The sequence below is a fragment of the Anser cygnoides genome, chromosome Z (assembly GCF_040182565.1).
Source record: "Anser cygnoides isolate HZ-2024a breed goose chromosome Z, Taihu_goose_T2T_genome, whole genome shotgun sequence".
NCBI classification, from domain to species: Eukaryota; Metazoa; Chordata; class Aves; order Anseriformes; family Anatidae; genus Anser; species Anser cygnoides.
This window is the reverse complement of record NC_089912.1, coordinates 74,214,134-74,233,633: the sequence shown is the minus strand read 5'-3', so window position 1 is coordinate 74,233,633 and position 19,500 is coordinate 74,214,134. Positions and strand designations below refer to the sequence as shown.

Below are 19,500 nucleotides of genomic sequence, written 5' to 3'. Positions count from 1 at the left end.
GTGTTTCCTTTTGGCTTTGAATCTTACTTAGAAATCCAAGAGTAATTTTTTTTTTGCTGATTGTCACTGTGTTTCCAGGAGGTAGGACTGGCAGCTTTAACACAGGGGATTCAAGGAGATCTACCTGATTTGTTTAATTAAAAATTAAAATAATTTTTAAAAATACAGATAGCTTAGAAAGGTTACTAGAAAAATCCCTTGCATGCCATAGACAATTTTGAAGATATTTGGAGAAATCTTGTCACCCTGAAAAACATAGAAAATTGAATTTATAAGCCAAGATCAATTGCCATAAATGTTTTGCTAAGGAGCACAGTCAGACAAACAGAGAAATTTTACAGAAAACCTATGCTACCAGTTTTCCGCCTTGTCTCAAGGGTAATAAAATACGCATAGAGTATTACTGAAGTAACACAGAGTACCAAGGAGCTAAGATAAGGATATGTAAAGGATGCAGTTAAAATTATTTAAGTTGTCATAATTCATGTTTTGTATAGCCTTTTCCACAGGAAAGATCAAGACTTGTATCATGCTATACAGTTGCATAGCTACTTAAAAAGAAATGTCTAGTATCTGATGTACTTGATTAAGCATTAAGAGGATTTGTCACAAATATTAACTTACTGAAGAATGCAAAAAGTGTGAAAAGGTAGCATACATAAAAGACAATAAAGCAGGCATGCTGTTGTTGAGTGATAGAAGAGTATAAACTAATATTAACTTCACTTAGAGAATGTAGTTGGGTTTTCTTGATGATTTCAGCTTTAACTTTTTAACGTTCTCTATTTATGACAGCATTTACTGCCAGCTATCTTTTCATTAATTAAAGCAGTAAGTGGATTATGATTTCTTAGTCAGTACTACATCTCAGTCAGAGAAACCAAGAAGTATTGAGGTGGTGGTTTTCCCTTCAGCATTAAATTAATATTAGCTATCCATCATGAATAAGATCCAAACCAGATGACTTCATTGCCTAAATGATCAGTGGCACTTCAGGATCAGCCCTGATTCCCTGAAATACAACCTGTTTGCTGGCTTGCAGAACTGGAGGCCAGAACTTACTGCTCCATATTTTGTGAAAACCTGGCAGACTGAGCAAAAAGACCCTCTATTTATTCTGTAGTAGGTATTAAAATATTCATTGCTTCTGTGCCTGACAAATTTGGTGGCCTTCTATTATTGGGGTACAGAGTTGGTGGATAAGGGAAGAGCAACTGATATCATCCTCCTGAACTTATGCAAAACATTTGACAGTCCTGCATGACATCCTTGTCTGTAAATGGGGATGACATTGATTTGAAGGATGGACCACCAGGTGGATGAGGAATTGTCTGGATGATTGCACTCAAATAGCTGCAAGCAATGGTTAAATATCCCAGTGGAGAGTAGTGATGAGTGGTGTCCCTCAGCAGTCTGCACTGGAACAAGCAATATTTAACATCTTTGTCAGTGACACGGACAGTGGGATTGACGGTAACTTCAGCAAGATTGCCAACGACTTGCATTTGACACTGTCCTCCATGATAACCTTGTCTCTAAATTGGAGAGACCTGGATTTGATGGATGGAGCACTTGCTGGGTAAAGAAATGGCTGGATGGTTGCACTGAAAGAGTTGTGGTCAATGGCTTAGTGTACAGATGGAGATCAGTAACGAGTGTTGTTCCTCAGGGGTCAGTACGGGGATGGGTGCTGTTTAACATCTTTGTTGGTGACATGGACAGTGGGATTGAGTGCACCCTCACCAAGTTTGTTGATGACACCAAGCTGAGGGTTGTGGTCAACACGCTGGAGGGAAGGGATGCCATCCAGAGGGGACTTGGACAGGCTTGAGAGGTGGGTCCATGTAAACCTCATAAACTTCAACCAGGACAAGTGCAAGGTCCTGCAAGGTCAGGGCAATCCCAAGCACAAATACAGACTGGGCAGAGAACAGATTGAAAGCATCCCTGAGGAGAAAGGCCTGGGGGTGTCAGCTGATAAAAAACTCAGCATGCGCCAGCAATGTATGCTTGCAGCATGGAAAGCCAGCTGTATCCTGGGCTGCATCAAAAGAAGGTCACTTCCAACCCAAACCATTCTATGATTCTATGATCCTATGATTCCTATAAAGATACAGATAACACATATTAAGAAGAAAGTATTAAGGATTTTCGTGTGTATGGAGAGCTGCTGAAAGCAGGGTTCATGAGCACCCTGAAGATACTGAATATATGAACATTTCTTTCTTTGAAGGTTTCACTGTTGAAAAAACATCAAGACCCATAACCTCTAAACCACCCCTGCCAAAAATGTAAAGATAAAATCTTACAGGTACGCCCCATTAATCCTGAGATGTTAATCATACTCAAAGAAAAGTGGTCAGGCACTTTTTGTTTCCAGCGTCTCTCACCCCTTCTTAATCCTATTTCAAGTACAAATGTTACATCCTCTGATTACACTGGACCTTGTTAGAACAAGCAGTGTGTAGTCACGTTGCTCCAAAAGAAGTGCTAATTTCTGAGTCTACTATTGTCTCTGTTGATAGGTTAGAGGGGAAGTAGGGTAACAGTGCTTTAGTGAATGCTGATCTGAGAGAGATGCAGATGGAAAGGTTTCCAAGTTTCTCGTCTTCTGTGCTTGCAGCCTTGGATAGTCACTATCTGGCTATCATCCCTATAGGGATTACAAATCTTGCAAATATCAAGCAGAATCTCAGTTTCTATTTTTTAAGGGAGTGAAAAGTAGTTTTCAATCATTTAATCTTTCTCTGTTTCTTTTTACTTGTAAATGCTGGTGAGAGGAAAGAGGACTGAAGAGAACTATGTGGGTGCTAGCTGGAGTGATAAGATAGGATCAAAGCATTCTACCATTTCTGTAAAAGAAGAAACTTGGAAAACATTGCATTTTACTGTGCAAACAGTTGCCTATGAGATCTTTCAAATTTGTCTCTGGAGGGCAGTACTTTTTTATGCAAGTGATTCACTTGATAAATGTGAAAGAATTTTTCAGCCAATGAATTTCATATTTTCAGAGCATAACTAAAACTGATATATTATACAGGCTACAGGCAAATATTGCAGTTCAAATAACATTCACTTGTAGCACAAATATGAGCTGAACAATCCAGCTTTCAATGAAGACTAGTGGTTCCAACTGGAGAACTATCAAACCGAAATGCACTAAGCTGAGTAAATAAAGCCGTTAATATCATCAGGATATTTTCTGCAAGTACGAGATACATAGGTAACAAGTGACAATTTTGACAAATAACACTTTAGAACTGTTTATTATATCTCAAGTTAATATCCTTAAATAAAGGTATTTACTTTGAAGAGTTACAGAAGGGAAAATAAATTGGTAATATTCACACTCACTTACCCACATTAATAAATGCTTCTTTCTCTTCTACCCTTCATTTAAATAATACGCAATCTACTGACATGTCAAATTACATTTTACTATTCAAACTGTTAATATTTTTGATTCATGAAAAGCTGGTAATTAAGAAACCTTTTACTGGAAGTATCAATTGTTAGCAAAATTTACATCTATATGATTTATTTGTTTAAAAATCATTTATTGGAAAAATGATTAATACAGTTTCCTAACTTTCTAATTAAAAGAAAGAAAAAGAAAAAAAAAAGAAAAAAAAATGAGGTTACTGGTATATTAGAGATTTCTATACTTTAATTATATTCAATGCATTATATTTTTAAATTTTAGTCTGAGTGTGACAAAATGAATATTAGGTACATGTTAATCAAGCTGTATAATAACTGTCTGATAATCTTACACTGGAGAATGTAAATTTTTTTGAATGCTTTTTCCAGGAAGTAAATGAGCTCCATTAGTCATTCTAGCAATGGTAGATAGATCTATTACTTTACCAAATAAATAAATAAAAATAAAAAGAATTACAGAAATATTCTAGGAGGCTTTGAGAGTAATTAACTGCTATCTACTGGTATGAACCTTTCCATTCATTTCCATTCAGTCAGCTGAATTACCTGTTGACCTCTGCCTGCAAAATCACTCTTTTATAGATTGTTATAAAAGCTTTTTTACTTTTACTTTCTATCTTGCTTGATAAAGTTGAGGAAAACTGTTAAAGCATATGTGAGATCCTGGAGGAATATGGGGATGTTGAGAGAAAAGTGTCAAATTACAGCACAGTTATGTCAAGGTTAGTCCCATCAAAAATATTGGTTCATTTGAAACACTGGAATACCTAGTAGCCTTCTTTGTCTCTTCTAGACAATTTAAACAGAAAAAATGTATCATGTGTGAAGGTGTTGAGTAATTCAAACCATCATTAGAAATTATGAAACTAATTAAGATAATAATTAGAAAGTCTCAGATATGATTCAACTACTATAAAGCAGCCAAAGAATTCTGATGTGTAGTTCTGAAAAAAAAATATTTTCCATCTTTTTCCAAAGGCACAGTCTTTACAAATTATAATGTGAATGTTGTCCTTGAATTTTCTGGAACCTTATTGTAGAGATTGGTGAGAATTTGAAATCATGCAAAACTCACCTGACTTGGAGTCTTGTTAAGCACTCTAGTTCTTTTTTACATATTCTGATTGTTTTACCTAATGTTTGTTAATATGATATGATTTTATGATTTTTCATTGAGAACTGAGTGAAACTAGGTTTGAATGAAGTTTGCTTTTAACTTGTAATCTTTCCTGTTTGTTGGAGTAAAATTAAGATATTTTAATGCTGTGCAAGTCTTACGGGAATGAAGTGCTCCTAAACCCCTGCAAACTGAAATCATTATGTTTCATCAAGTGTACCCTTAATGAAATATCATGGATGCCACCTGTGTCCCTCTGCATGAAGTGAGCAGATCAATCATTCAACTGATAAAGTGGAAAATAAATTGGAGAAAAAGGATAAGTATCTTTCTTCTTCAGACCTTGTTCAGAATGGGCTAGACTCCCACCTCATGAGTTTTACAGATCAGTGGATGCTGTGTAGTTGCATTATTCAGGAACAACTTTAGAAACAAAGTTTGAATCAAATTAATGCTGTTCCTTATTACTACAGAGGGAAGAGCCTATCTCTGGGATTATGCTTCATTTAACCTACTGCTGTAGGTACAGTATAGAAGATGAGGAAGTGGGAAGAGCACTAACTGTGCTTAATCCCTCCTCTCTTGCTTTTCTGCTATACAGCTGGAAGGTAATAACGTGCTGCTGCTTCCTCCTCCAGCTGCAATCCAGGCAGGCAGAGGAATGTTTTTAAAATCTGTCCCCTTTTAGGTGCAGTAATTATATAGCACTAGCGAGAATGTAGCTGGTGATTTTTTAGGATGCTTCTGAAATAGACTTAGCCTTTACTCATTACTCCAAGTAGGAGGTTATTGAAATTGTTATTTTAGTGGGAGAAAAATGCCTTTCATCTCAGTCAACTCAGCTTTTCATCAGTAGAGCTCTGCATCAAACTGGGGGTGTCAAAGCTAAAGCTATGTCTGTCCATGTACCTGTATCAAACACATGGTTCTTACCTACTTCTTAGATTTTAAATCACCTGGGTGAGAGAAGATGACTTTGTGTTAAGGATATATCTCTTCTGCATGGCTGGACTGTGATGAATGTATTTCACATGACTGAATTCAGTGCTTTAGTATACAGAACAAGAATATAATATATTTAGAAAGTTTATGCTCTTGCAATGGAGATTTTGATATGTTCAAAGAAACATCCTTCTAGCATACATGCTCTCTGTAAAAGATAAAAACTGCACTCACAAGGAACTGTAAGCTCTGTTGTATTCAGATTTTAAAAGCCATGTAGTCTGTATAGGAGTAAGTATTCTGAAGGATCTGATTTATATTTTACCTTACACTAGAAATTTGGTATTTATACCACACCCATTTGAAGAAAAGTGGATCTTTGGCTTAATTGTGACTGAACACGGGCAAGGTTTAACAATAATCAAAAATGTCTTATGCAGGGTTATACATTAAGCATTTTAATTATGCTTAAGTATGGAAGGCACTGGATTAGATAGCCAGTGAAATTAAATTTTTGTTTGTTTGTTTCCAAGATGGAAAGTGTTATTACTCACTAACAAACTGTATCAAAAATGGAAGTCCCCACAGAGCTACCTGTTGGAAAATCTGCCTGTGAACTGGAAAAGCAGCCTTCCTAATAGGTGATGTGTCAAATGGGTGTAGTTATATAGTTTTAGATTAATCCTCCTTTTATCATGTTAATAGTGATTTTAGTAGAATTTAATTATGGAGTCACTCCATAATTTACAAAAGACATTCAACAAAAAAAGACTATTGATTTTTAATTTCTCTCTGCAACAGAATTTCAAAATGTATGTTGAAACGGATGCATCGCTCTTACCATTACGGCCCCTTTGTTTGTAATTGTAAATAACCACGTGATTATATAAATGTGTTTTGCAAGTAGATTGTGTGAGATTTATAAGGGTATGTTCTTGTAATACTTCCTTTTGCTATGATTTGTAGTTCTACATCTAACAACATCTTTTATATTTAATCAGTCCTTTACTTTTTAAAGCACTCAATTTTTTCCTCTTTAATAATTCATGGTTTCAATTGATTTATAGAATGATGATCTACTGAATTCATTTTCCATTGCTAGCAGCAGGGATGTGTTTCAGTTTCATGAGTCACACATGATAAAAAAGGTTCTGATATAAACAGTTAATGACTGTCCACTGCATCCAAAATTCAAGTTTATTGGACTTAAAAGATCTCAGTGACACTTTATGTTTCTATGTAAAACATGGTGCAGTTTCTTACATGCCGTTGTGCTGAATTATGGCAGGATTATGTCAGTGCTATAGTCAGTGGTAAATACCACTAAACAAAATTTGCCATCATCCAGCCTGGGTGTTTTAGCATTTGTTCAGTCTTGCACAGACAGTGCAAATGAGTTTCTCTTACTTTACTCTCACACTAAACGAGGCATTTAAACTATTGTAGAAGTATCTTTGTCGTGAAATGGGTAGATATTATTAGTTTCCTAATTAAATTTCTGAATGTTTTCTTTCCTGCAGAGATTATATTTGTTACCTCCTCAATATATTCAACTTCAAGGTTACATTTTTATCTTAATTTTGAATAACTTCTATTGCACTTCAGAAACATGATTCCCATATATTCAGGCCAAAAATAAAATACAGTGGTTTGTAAGGGCTGCATGTCATTACAAGACTAGGAAATGGAGAGACAAAATAAGCTGTCCCCAATAATTTTCTGTATGTCAAAATTGCTTATCTTCACTGTAGTGTCGTCATAGATATCTGTTAAGAATTGCAGTGCCATTTTGCATTCAGAGAAAAAGATGCAACAGTTTATCTACTACACTTTTACTGCTATTACCACTGAATAGAACCTTGAAAATATGGTCAAAATTTTTGTAAACAAAGATATGAAAACAAACAAAATTGCTTACTTCGGAATACTATTCTTTTTATTTTTCCAAGTATTTCTTGAAAGCAAAGCCATGTTTTAAAAAAGACATGTGAAAGGTTAAGAATCCTAACTAACTGAAAATGGCATTTTCTGGTGATGTAAGATGTTACATTTTATTTTATGGACTTCTGTGTGTTCTGGTGTGATTCATACAGAGAGCTCTGAGATGCTAATACAAGGCTAAGAGGTAGGTATGGCTGGAGCAATAGTTCTCATATTCAAGCCTCAACTCACCAGGGAGGTTCCCATCGCCTGTATGGAGGCTCAGGCAAGTTCCAGGAAAATGGAAAAAGAAATGTATTTTTCTAAATCATTTTCAGATACAACTCTCAAATGTAGAATGTTCTGTTGCTATTGAGACTTCAGCAGACTTAGTACTTTTGAGAATTCTGTTGTGAAATAAGCCAGGGAAGCAAGAAAAAAAATTGCCTTGAACTACATATTGGATATCTTGTCAACAAGTTTTTTTTTTTTTTAAACATTTTTTGTTGTTCGTGTTTTTTTTTGTTGTTGATGTTGTTTAGATAAAGTTGCTAGGTCTCCTTTATAGCATGTTTTGTGGGGAAGTGTAAATATTCCCTAAAAGTGTATAAAAATGCATAAAAGTGGAAATATAAGTGTAAATTGAACAAAATGTTCTGGCAGTAGCTTGTCATACTGGTCTATTAAACAACTGGTCATACACTTTTTTTTTTTTTTTAAATGCAAATATAAGCATTATTAGGGGATTGGAGTGACAGTCATAATTAATTGTAACTGAACTTCCACCCTAATACTATGGAGTGTCTAGTGCCCTCTATTTCAATTTCTACTTCTGTAAAATACAGGTAGCAATATCCTATTTGCATTTTGGGATGAAATGCATGAAACCACTATGTAAATGCAAAACCCCATTATTCTTAGTAACATAATACCATTACTAATTGTAAAATAGATGTGGAATAAAGCAATGCTATAATAACCATGCAACTTTTACAATATAAATTCCATGTTATTACTCTTTCTTATTATATAACATTTTTTAAATGAAACTTGGGTCAATCTGTATTGAATAGAGGCATGGACAAAGACTGATCTGGCTTTGTAAGATCCAGGTCTTATCCCTCCTTTGCACTGGAGTGGCCATCTCTGTGATCAGTTAGTTTGAGTATTAGCTTGACTGGATGTGAGTTTTTTTAGGGTGTACCTTTTCACAGATTTGAGTGAGAGACTGGTCAGAAGAACCATTTAATCAGCATAGCCAAGGAAGAGGTGATCTGCAGTTTGTGGGGAGAGAGAGATAGCCTGGGCCAGCTAATGTGGATGTACTGCATCCAGAATAATTAATCTGATTATCCTGTGGAAACTCTGTTCAGAGAAAATCAGTCTTTGTAGGTGGAATCTCAGAGAAGTTTTTAAAGCATCCCAAACAGACAAGCAAATAATACTTCTAAAGAGAGAAAATCCAGATGTCCTGAGGTATGTTTAGCTTGGCATGTTTTAACTAGATCTAATCTTCTTTCTCTGTATCGCCCTCCTTCCAGCATCTGAAAGCAAACATGAATCTCCCAGATGTAGTTATGCAGAAATAGGGATCTTAGGCAACCAATTAGAAAGAAAAACATTGGGTTATAACTATCTTTTTGGTAAAAGCTTTTATCTGATAGGTTTTGTGAGAGAACAGTTTATATTGGCCATTTTTCTTTTGCCTTTTCTCTCTCTAACTGGTATAATTCCAATTTTCTACCGATCTTAAAAATGAAAACATTAGCAAGAGAGTATTAGCATAGAAAAGAAAAGAAAAGAAAAGAAAAGAAAAGAAAAGAAAAGAAAAGAAAAGAAAAGAAAAGAAAAGAAAAGAAAAGAAAAGAAAAGAAAAGAAAAGAAAAGAAAAGAAAAGAAAAGAAAAGAAAAGAAAAGAAAAGAAAAGAAAAGAAAAGAAAAGAAAAGAAAAGAAAAGAAAAGAAAAGAAAAGAAAAGAAAAGAAAAGAAAAGAAAAGAAAAGAAAAGAAAAGAAAAGAAAAGAAAAGAAAAGAAAAGAAAAGAAAAGAAAAGAAAAGAAAAGAAAAGAAAAAGAAAAAGAAAAGAAAAGAAAAGAAAAGAAAAGAAAAGAAAAGAAAAGAAAAGAAAAGAAAAGAAAAGAAAAGAAAAGAAAAGAAAAGAAAAGAAAAAAAGAAGGGAAGGGAAGGGAAGGGAAGGGAAGGGAAGGGAAGGGAAGGGAAGGAAGGGAAGGGAAGGGAAGGGAAGGGAAGGGAAGGGAAGGGAAGGGAAGGGAAGGGGGAAGGAAGGGAAGGGAAGGGAAGGGAAGGGAAGGAAGGGAGGGAAGGAAGGAAAGGAAAGGAAAGGAAAGGAAAGGAAAGGAAAGGAAAGGAAAGGAAAGGAAAGGAAAGGAAAGGAAAGGAAAGGAAAGGAAAGGAAAGGAAAGGAAAGGAAAGGAAAGGAAAGGAAAGGAAAGGAAAGGAAAGGAAAGGAAAGGAAAGGAAAGGAAAGGAAAGGAAAGGAAAGGAAAGGAAAGGAAAGGAAAGGAAAGGAAAGGAAAGGAAAGAAGGAAAGGAAAGGAAAGGAAAGAAGAAAAGAAAAGAAAAAAGAAAAGAAAAGAAAAGAAAAGAAAAGAAAAGAAAAGAAAAGAAAAGAAAAGAAAAGAAAAGAAAAGAAAAGAAAAGAAAAGAAAAGAAAAGAAAAGAAAAGAAAAGAAAAGAAAAGAAAAGAAAAGAAAAGAAAAGAAAAGAAAAGAAAAAAAGAAAAGAAAAGAAAAGAAAAGAAAAGAAAAGAAAAGAAAAGAAAAGAAAAAAGAAAAGCTTGTATCCATGCTCATTGTATACTGATTTTTTACAAAACCTAAAGATTTTGGTCTAAAGACTTACAATGCCTAAAAATACATATTCATATATTGTTAGCTTCATTCTTGAATACTGGTATTCTAGTAAAATTTTAAAAGGTGATTTGGAATTTCATTTTCCAGGGAGAGAAGGTGTCAAACTGAGATAATTTCCAGTATAGGACTCAGGCTCCAGAAACAGACGTGTCTGTTTGCCTCTATTTCATTTTAATAGTGCTAGAAATTTTTCTCTATCCTCCAACAGCCACTGCTCCTTACCGAAAATTTATAAAAAATAATAATTAAAAGCAACAAACAAAATCGTATTGTCTTCTATATGGAGCTGTCAGTTGTTTCACTCCAATAGAAATTTAAAATAACTTCTCTTTGTACCCTGGTCATTGGTAAGATTATTAAGAGTTTATGTAAAATAAAGAGTTTGCTGTCATAGGATGCATGTGTAGCATTTCATTCTTGTTGTTTGTATGGTGCCGTGATTCAAAGATCTGTTACACTGTTCAGTAAAAATTCCTGTTTTAATGAGGCTACCAACAAAATGTGTCTTAAAAAGTCAAGCCTTAATCATAGCTTATTAGCAAATTCGGAACTGTTTTCTTCTTCTCTGGACAATCTTGAAATTCGTAGAATTGTTAGGTTAGACAAATTCTGCAGAGTTAATAGAAATTAGGAAGTCAGTAAAAGTTAAGCTGGTCTGCTTTTACACCTCTGCTATTTTACACAATTTTTGAAGAACTAGTACACTTATTTCACTGCCAGAAACTTGGTTATTATTTTCTGTATTGGCAATTATTGTCACTACAAGTATTAATTTAGCCAGCAGCTGAAGCTGATCCCAGATGCTATGTGGCAATGTGAAATTAAGGCTTTAGCCAGACACTTGTTTCAGTGGTCAAGCAAACTCAAAAGGTTTCTCTCCGTGTGTTCAAGTATCATCATGCCATTGTTACTTGGGCCAGGCTGTTTCAACAACCTGTGAAAAAAAGCAGTTCAGTGATCTGGTCTACAGCATGCTTGTGCATGCTGTTCTGCCACAGCTGAGGAGGTGAGGGTTTGCTGCATATAAAGATTTACAGGTGGAAGAGGAAAGATCTCAGTGTCAAGTGTCTTGACCACTGATGCCAGTCATCTCTCTCCAACAACATTGCCTTGCAGTCTGATCTTTACTTCAAGCATATGTTAATCATCAGTATTTCACTTGGGTGTCTTTCTGTAGCATTACTACAGAAAAAATGTAGGATGTGTTTCAAAGTAGACAAAAAGATTATTCATTCTTAAAGCAATCCACTAAATGAATCACTATCAGCATAAGATTTAACAGGTCAAAGCTGGATTTTCTAATAATCTGTTAATTTTAAGTTGCCAGTCTCTTAAGCCTGATTAGAATTACATATTAAGAATTACATATTAATAATAGAATTACATATTAAGTTGCATTTTAATATGTAGTATTTGTCATTATGGATTAAGATTACAGTTGCTGGAAGCAGTGACATAAAGTAATGGCATTGACAAATTATTTTATTTTTCGTATCAAAATATTCTTTAAGATTAACAGCATACCTGTTTCTTAACCAGAGTGTGAGTAAGAAGGAACAAGCAAGTAGAGTCGATTGAAATGAAGAAAATTCAGGAAACTAATTATGGACTGGAAAGCTATTATTATACTGATTAAATATGTAAAATTTAATATTAAATATAAATCAATCTTTGCACATCACAACTGAAAGTTGTCCCACGTGGCATATGTGAAGAACTGGGTTAGTCCTAGTTAGAATTCAGAATTAATCTTAATTAATTCTGAATTAAAAGGGGTCCATTTGTAATATATTGTGACTATCCATGTGTCTAATTGGTTCTTTTCTTCCAGTCTCAGGAGAAAAGCCAATAGAAATAGCAGAGATGGACTCTTAACAAAAATGTCTGTCAGCAAACCTATCTCAGTGTACATGATCATATACACTAACACACTTTACACTCCTGTTCCAAATTCAAACAAGGTAGCCTGGTGAAAGTATATCTAATTTGATGCAAATCTCATTGGCATGAAGCTACAGGACAGTTTCTGTACAAGAAAAAAATATAACAACAAAAACACAAAAAATCAAAAAAAAAACCAACACAAAACAACAAAACAACCAACAACGACAAACACAAAGAAAACAAAATTCCCTTCCATGAGAAATCAGATATTTTGTATGAAAAAGACTCTTGTTCTTTTATGGATGAATTCTGATGCAGTACTGCTTGCAAAAGTATTGGCAGTGTAATATAGATAAGCTTGTACTTCTACTGCTTCTGTTTCCATGTTTCTCAGAGCAAATATTTTTATTTAAACGGGCAATATGCTTTGATTATCTGCCAAGCCGGTCTTTAAAACTTTAGATGTACTCTGAAAACAGTGGATTGAATGGTGAATATCAGAACTTATGCCCTTATAAATTCAAATATAAGATCAAATCAGACTGACCAAAAGGGCAATGGCCAGTGTGATTGTTTGTCATTTGTGGAAAGTAATGGTGTCTAAGAGTGGTCCCTGACAGGTGGGAAAAGGTTATTGCTACATCGATCCATAAGAAGGGCAAGGAGGAAGAGTGAAGTACTATAGACTAGTCAGCCTCACTTTGTTGCTGTGATCCTGCCACATCTCCTCTGAATCTTCTTCCAGATGTAAAGGACGTGAAGATAGTCAAGACTACTCAACATATAGATGTACCAAGGACGAATAATGTTTGATCCAATTTACTGCCTTCTATGATGAAAAGAAAAATGTGCAGAGAAGGAGAGAACAGTGGATGTAGCATATGTTCCGTTTATGAAGGCTTCTGAAACAATCCCCCAAAACACTCACATTTGAATCTGAGGAATTCGGGTCTGGGTGAACAGACTGTAAGGTGGGATCAAAGGCTGGAGAATGATGGCTCAACATCTGGCTGACAGCTGGTTATGAGCTTATTGCCATGGGAGTGGATACAGGAGCTGAAATGCTGAGAGCCCAGGAGAGGGCTACCAGGATGGTGAGAGCCTAGAGCACCTGCTTAGTGAGGAGTGCTTGAGGGAGCTGATTTGTTTAGTCCTCCGTGTTGCAGGGGAAGGCCATCTAATAGCAGCCTACAGCTACTTGAAGGGTAGCTGCAAAAGACATCAAATCTGAGCTCTTCTTGACAGTGGCATGCTGTATAATGAGTGCCGAGGGGCAGGGGTCCCCAGTTGGGATGTTCATGTTGAAGATCAGGAAAGTCTTCTTCATCAGGAATGTGGTGCAGCACTGGAGCAGGTTATCCATGGAGGCCGGAGAATGTCTGTTGGAGGATCTTTGTTGGAATTTTTTGTTGTTGGAGGTTTCTGAGCCTGAGACAACGCCATGGCTGATGTGACCTGGAGTTGCTGATAGTCCCATTTTGAGTGGGAGGTTGGACTGGACATCTTCAAAGGGCCCTTCCAAACAGCATTTCTATGATTCTGTGAGATTGTTGAAAGGACTACAAGGAACTAGAAATTGTGAAGTACAGTCCCATGACAATATGGAGGTAAAGAGAAGGAAAAAAAAAAAAAGTTATTTACAGTATCACAGTATCACAGATTTCTAGGTTGGAAGAGACCTCAAGATCATCGAGTCCAACCTCCGACCTAACACTAAGTACTCCACTAAACCATATTGCTAAGCTCTACATCTAAACGTCTTTTAAAGACCTCCAGGGATGGTGACTCCACCACCTCCCTGGGCAGCCCGTTCCAATGCTTAATAACCCTTTCGGTAAAGAAGTACTTCCTAACATCCAACCTAAAACTCCCCTGTCACAACTTTCGCCCATTCCCCCTCGTCCTGTCACCATGCACGTGGGAGAACAGACCAACCCCCACCTCACTACAGCCTCCTTTAAGGTAACTGTAGAGAGCGATAAGGTCGCCCCTGAGCCTCCTCTTCTCCAGGCTGAACAATCCCAGCTCCCCCAGCCGCTCCTCGTAAGACTTGTTCTCCAGACCCCTCACCAGCTTGGTCGCCCTTCTCTGGACTCGCTCGAGCACGTCCATGTCCTTCCTGTAGCGAGGGGCCCAAAACTGAACACAGTACTCGAGGTGCGGCCTCACCAGAGCCAAGTACAGGGGCACAATCACTTCCCTAGACCTGCTGGCCACACTGCTTCTTATACAGGCCAGGATGCTCTTGGCCTTCTTGGCCACCTGGGCACACTGCTGGCTCATATTCAGCCGACTATCAACCAATACTCCCAGGTCCTTCTCGGCCAGGCAGCTTTCCAACCACTCATCTCCCAGCCTGTAGCTCTGCTTGGGGTTGTTGCGCCCCAGGTGCAGGACCCGGCACTTGGCCTTGTTGAACTTCATACAGTTGACCTCAGCCCATCGCTCCAGCCTATCCAGATCCTCCTGCAGAGCCTTCCTGCCCTCGAGCAGATCAACACAAGCACTTAGCTTGGTGTCATCTGCAAACTTACTGAGGGTGCACTGGACGCCCTCATCCAGATCATCGATAAAGATATTAAAGAGGACCGGCCCCAGTACCGAGCCCTGGGGGACACCACTAGTGACCAGCCTCCAACCAGATTTGACTCCATTCACCACAACTCTTTGGGCCCGGCTATCCAGCCAGTTTCTAACCCAGCAAAGCATATGCCAGTCCAAGCCCCGAGCAGCCAGTTTCTTGAGGAGAATGTTGTGGGGAACGGTGTCAAAAGCCTTACTGAGGTCAAGGTAAACCACATCCACAGCCTTTCCCTCATCCACCAAGCGCGTCACTTTGTCATAGAAGGAGATCAGGTTTGTCAAGCAGGACCTGCCTTTCATAAACCCATGCTGACTGGGCCTGATCGCCTGCTTGCCCTGCAAGTGCCGCGTGATGACCCTCAAGATAATTTGCTCCATGAGCTTTCCTGGCACTGAGGTCAAACTGACAGGCCTGTAGTTCCCCGGGTCTGCCCTGCGGCCCTTCTTATAGATGGGCGTCACATTGGCTAGCCGCCAGTCAACTGGGACCTCCCCCGATAGCCAGGACTGCCGATAAATGATGGAAAGCGGCTCGGCCAGCTCCTCCGCCAGTTCTTTCAGTACCCTCGGGTGCATCCCATCCGGCCCCATCGACTTGCGCACATCCAAGCTCCGTAGCAGGTCGCCAACCATTTCCTCATGGATAGCGAAGGCCACATCCTGCTCCCCATCCCCTTCCACCAGCTCAAGGCACTGGGTATCCAGAGAACAACTGGTATTGCCGCTAAAGACTGAGGCAAAGGCGGCATTAAGCACCTCAGCCTTTTCCTCATCCTTAGTAACTAGGTTTCCCCTCGCATCCAGTAAAGGATGGAGATTCTCCTTAGTCCTCCGTTTCGCGTTGACATATTTGTAAAAGGATTTTTTTTGTCTTTAACGGCAGTAAAATGGATTTTTTTTAATGGATTTTCCTCCTATATCCCTTATCTGACATTGCAGTTATTCCAGTGGTTTGTTTCATTTTTTATATTCTCTCCTCATGTCCTGCTTCAATCTTTCTCCTTCCATCTTCTTCCACTTTCTGTGCCCTCTGCATGCCCTCAGAAGTGTCACAGCCTCCTCCAGCAAGGCAGCATCTGAGGTGTCTGCTTCAAAAATAGTCTTACATGACTGGAAAAATAGCAAACTTTATGAATGCATGAGTTCAAGTGCAGGCTTTTTTCAGTGGAAGTACTGTGGGAGTTTCCCAGTATTTGCAATATTTATCACAATTGTCTGAAATTGGCTGGGTAGGCCTAAAGTTCTTAGCGTAGGAAGGAAGAAATGAGGGGATGATGTATGATCAGCAGGATTACCTACGAAAGTACTTTTGGCGTAGAAAACTGCAGACCTGGAGTTTTGTTGAACAGAAAAGGTGTGCCTGTCTTCAGCAGGTGGATCTTGATTTTAGGAGCTCTGTGTGTCTGAGATGAGAGTGGAAAAATGCATCAACACCTCAAACAGTTGAGATGGGTGTACATTTCCATTTACAAGAAATTAAGAAATTTAGTAAGAAATTAGTGAGATTTGGAAAGATTGCAAATCTGTGATGGAATGGGAATGAGGAGGGTAAGGCCTATTTTGTGATAGAGAAGATAGAAGTTGCACATGGAGCTTATCAGAGCAGTCTTTTGAGTAGATGAAAGTTGATAGGAAGAAAATACGTGTTTTTGTATAGATACTGAAGGAAAGAGATTTTTGTGAGGCCTTCTTTCTTTGTACAGATATTATGGCAAACAGAATAGAAAGACTTGACAAAAACCTATTAACAGTGTTCAGATGAACACCTGCATGTTTCTCTTTTATGTTTTGTCAGGAGTGTAGTGGTAATATTTTTATCATGGATAAGAACCATGAGGTTCCAGAAAATTGCCACACAGGACAATTATAAATTCCACTTTAAAGAATAAAATAAAGCAAAAGTTTCCTTCGGGTTTGAATTATTCACTCTAGATGAGAGCAAAATAGTTCGAAACCTAAAACTACTTCAGAAAATGCCTTTTGAAGTTCCAGCTTGGTAAATTTTAGCTTTAAATATATATATATATATATTTTCTGTATCAGTTACAACTCCTGAAACTAGTGGTTTATAATGTGAAAGCTTCTCTGTAACAGCAGGCTCAGCATCGCTATAATTAAACATTCCTTGCATTGATTTGCAGCCAGTATTACTCGCAGGAGGGAGGGAGCTTACTCATCGGGGAAGATGGCAGACCAGGGGAAGGTTTCAAGTTGGGAAGCAGACGATTTCCGAACCTGATATGCCAAAGACTGAAAGTAGGGTACGGAGAATCGAGGGTGGTGGGAGGAGGAGTTCAGGGAGCGAGAGCCCATTTTTAACCAACCGCAAAGTTCCCGCTGAAAGCCAGCGCGAGCAACTTTGCCACCTGCCGTCGCTTTGCGGGAGGGAGCCTCGGCGTCCCCCGGGGGGCACGGGGAGGAGGCGCTGCCGGGTGGGTCGCGACATCCCGGTGGCGGTCCCGGTGTACTTCCCGGTGCCGGTCAGGGCAGCGCTGTGCGCCCCGCTCCCTTCCCAGCCTTCCCCCGACTCCGCTCTCCCCAGCTCTGCCTCCATCCCGGCTTTAAATACATCCGAGCGGGAAGCCAGCCCCCTCTCCTCCTCCTCCTCCTCCTCCTCCTCCTCCTCCTCCTCCTCCCCGCTCTCTTCCCCCGCCTCCCCCCGGGCGGCGGGCAGGGAGCCACAGCCGGGCGAGGGGCGGCGCGGCGCGGCGCGGCAGGAGCTGTCCAACTTTTCAGCACAGTTTCGCCGCCGCCGCACGGAGCGAGCGGCCGCCGCCGCCCCGTCCCATCCCATCCCTTCCCATCCCTTCCCATCCCGTCCCGTGCCGTCCCGTGCCGTGCCGCCCTGTCCCGTCCCGTCCCGTCGGGCCTCCAGCATGGATGCGGAGCGCGGCGGCGGCTTCCCCGCGCTGCCCGGCGACGGCGCTGGCGGCAGCCTGAAAGCCCCCAAGCATCTGTGGCGGCACGACCAGCACTACCCGCCGCAGCTGCGGCAGCACCACTTCCTCCAGCACCAGCAGCCCCCCGCCACGGCTCCACCGCCGCCTCCTCCTCCTCCTCCTCCTCCTCCGCCGCCGCCGCCGCCGCCGCCGATGCCGGCCGCGCCGCGGGGCCGCTGCCTGGCCGGGGCTCGCGTGCGGCACCGCGGCTACTCGGACACGGAGCGGTACCTCTACTGCCGGGCCCTGGACCGCGCCTCCTACGCCGTGGAGACCGGCCACCGGCCCGGCTTGAAGAAATCGCGGATGTCCTGGCCCTCCTCCTTCCAGGGGCTCAGACGGTAGGAGCGGGGCGCCCCACGCGTGCCCGCCCGGGGGTGGGAAGGGGCGAAGGGCGAACACGTGCGTGGGAGCGGGACCGGGTCTGTGCGGGCAGGGGGCGGCCGGCCAGGGGCTCCCCGCTCCGCTCCGCCCCGGCCCCGCTCCGCTCTGCCGCCTCCCCGGCCGCCTGCTGGAGCTTCCCGGGGCTCCCCCAGGACCCCCGGCGCCGGTGCCGAGCGGGGAGGACGAGAAATCCGCCTGCCGTTCGCACCGGGTTAAAATAGGGAGCACGCTGGGAGGTGGGAGGCAGTCTGGCGCATCCCGGGGTTAGGGTCCTGCTAGTCTGAATGGGTTTAGATGAGAAAATAGGCTAATGGTTTCTTAGCCAAAGGGAGGAGTCCGTCATTTACTAGTCTATTGTTCCCTGTTAAATGAGCTGTAGATTTATTTTGCAGTCGGTAGCTCACCGATGCCTATTTGCCCTTGATGGCTATCAAGAACACCTCTTTTAAAACAAAATTCCAAGTCGGAATCAGTAGGGTATTGTATTTGAGCGATCAGTTCATTATTCCGTCTTCATTTTTAGCAGCTGGAACCACTTCCTTTTAGTGGAAAGCCACACGCTTGTATTTGAATATTAAGCGGACATTGTGAAAAAGGGATTTATGCTGAGGGTGGTGGGCAGAGGGGCAATACTTAATACACGCTCTGTAGATGTATTATTCCCTGGGTAATCAGATTTTTACGGCATGATATGCTCGGTGAATAAATAATAGAATCCTCTCTGTATGAAGACTGCTTTGTGTGCTCCTGTGTTTCACACTGTATTCTTTGCTAGGGAGCCTTGGCCATAAATCTCAGCAGGACATACCTGAATATTCTCTGGCACTATTGCTCTGTTTCTACCTAATGTTGGCCTCATTTCCACTTTGGACAGAATTGAGAAATGAAAGCTGGTTCAGTAATTATAATTTAGAGCTACACTTTCACGTCAGTAATCATTAAAATCTGTCTTTTAATATCTTTGGTTTGCAAGCAGCCATTCTGTTGCTACACCTTTGTATCACTTGTGTGAACTCATGCTTGTCCAAAGTTAATGATGTTAATTTTTTCACTGTGTAAGAATTGAAAGAACAAGTCATACGCTTCAAAAATGAACAAATGTTCAATTTAATGCCCCTTTCGATACATTCCTATATCTTCCATAGAAAAAAAACCACTAGGTGTCTGGGGCTTTCGATTTTTAAGACTGAATGTATTTCTGTTTTCTGAATACAAAGACATTAAATTTTTGTCAGTCATAACGGTTACTTTGAGTACATTCAGTATTTTTTCTGTGACTGTTTAGTAATTGAGGGGATGACATGTCATAGAGGGAAGGGAAAAGTGCGCATATCTTTTTGTTGTTCTTGTTGTTAAGGTTTTGGGAACATTTAAAAATTTTAAGATATAATTCTTATGATGTCCATTCAAATTGCACT

The 19,500-nt window shown here is 40.0% G+C and overlaps 1 protein-coding gene across 2 annotated transcripts in view; it reads left to right on the top strand.

Moving 5' to 3' along the window:
• The window catches only part of PDE4D (phosphodiesterase 4D), a 562,124-nt gene that overhangs the window by 108,680 nt on the left and 433,944 nt on the right, over positions 1-19,500 (top strand). The window contains exon 1 of one of the 2 annotated variants that reach the window (XM_066989072.1): positions 16,913-18,039. The exons of the other annotated variant lie outside the window; for it this stretch is intronic. Within the exon in view, the coding sequence (XP_066845173.1) occupies positions 17,000-18,039 (1,040 nt within the window). The 5' untranslated portion in view covers positions 16,913-16,999. Of the gene's footprint in view, positions 1-16,912; positions 18,040-19,500 lie in introns of those variants that run through there. 2 annotated transcript variants of the gene reach the window in all.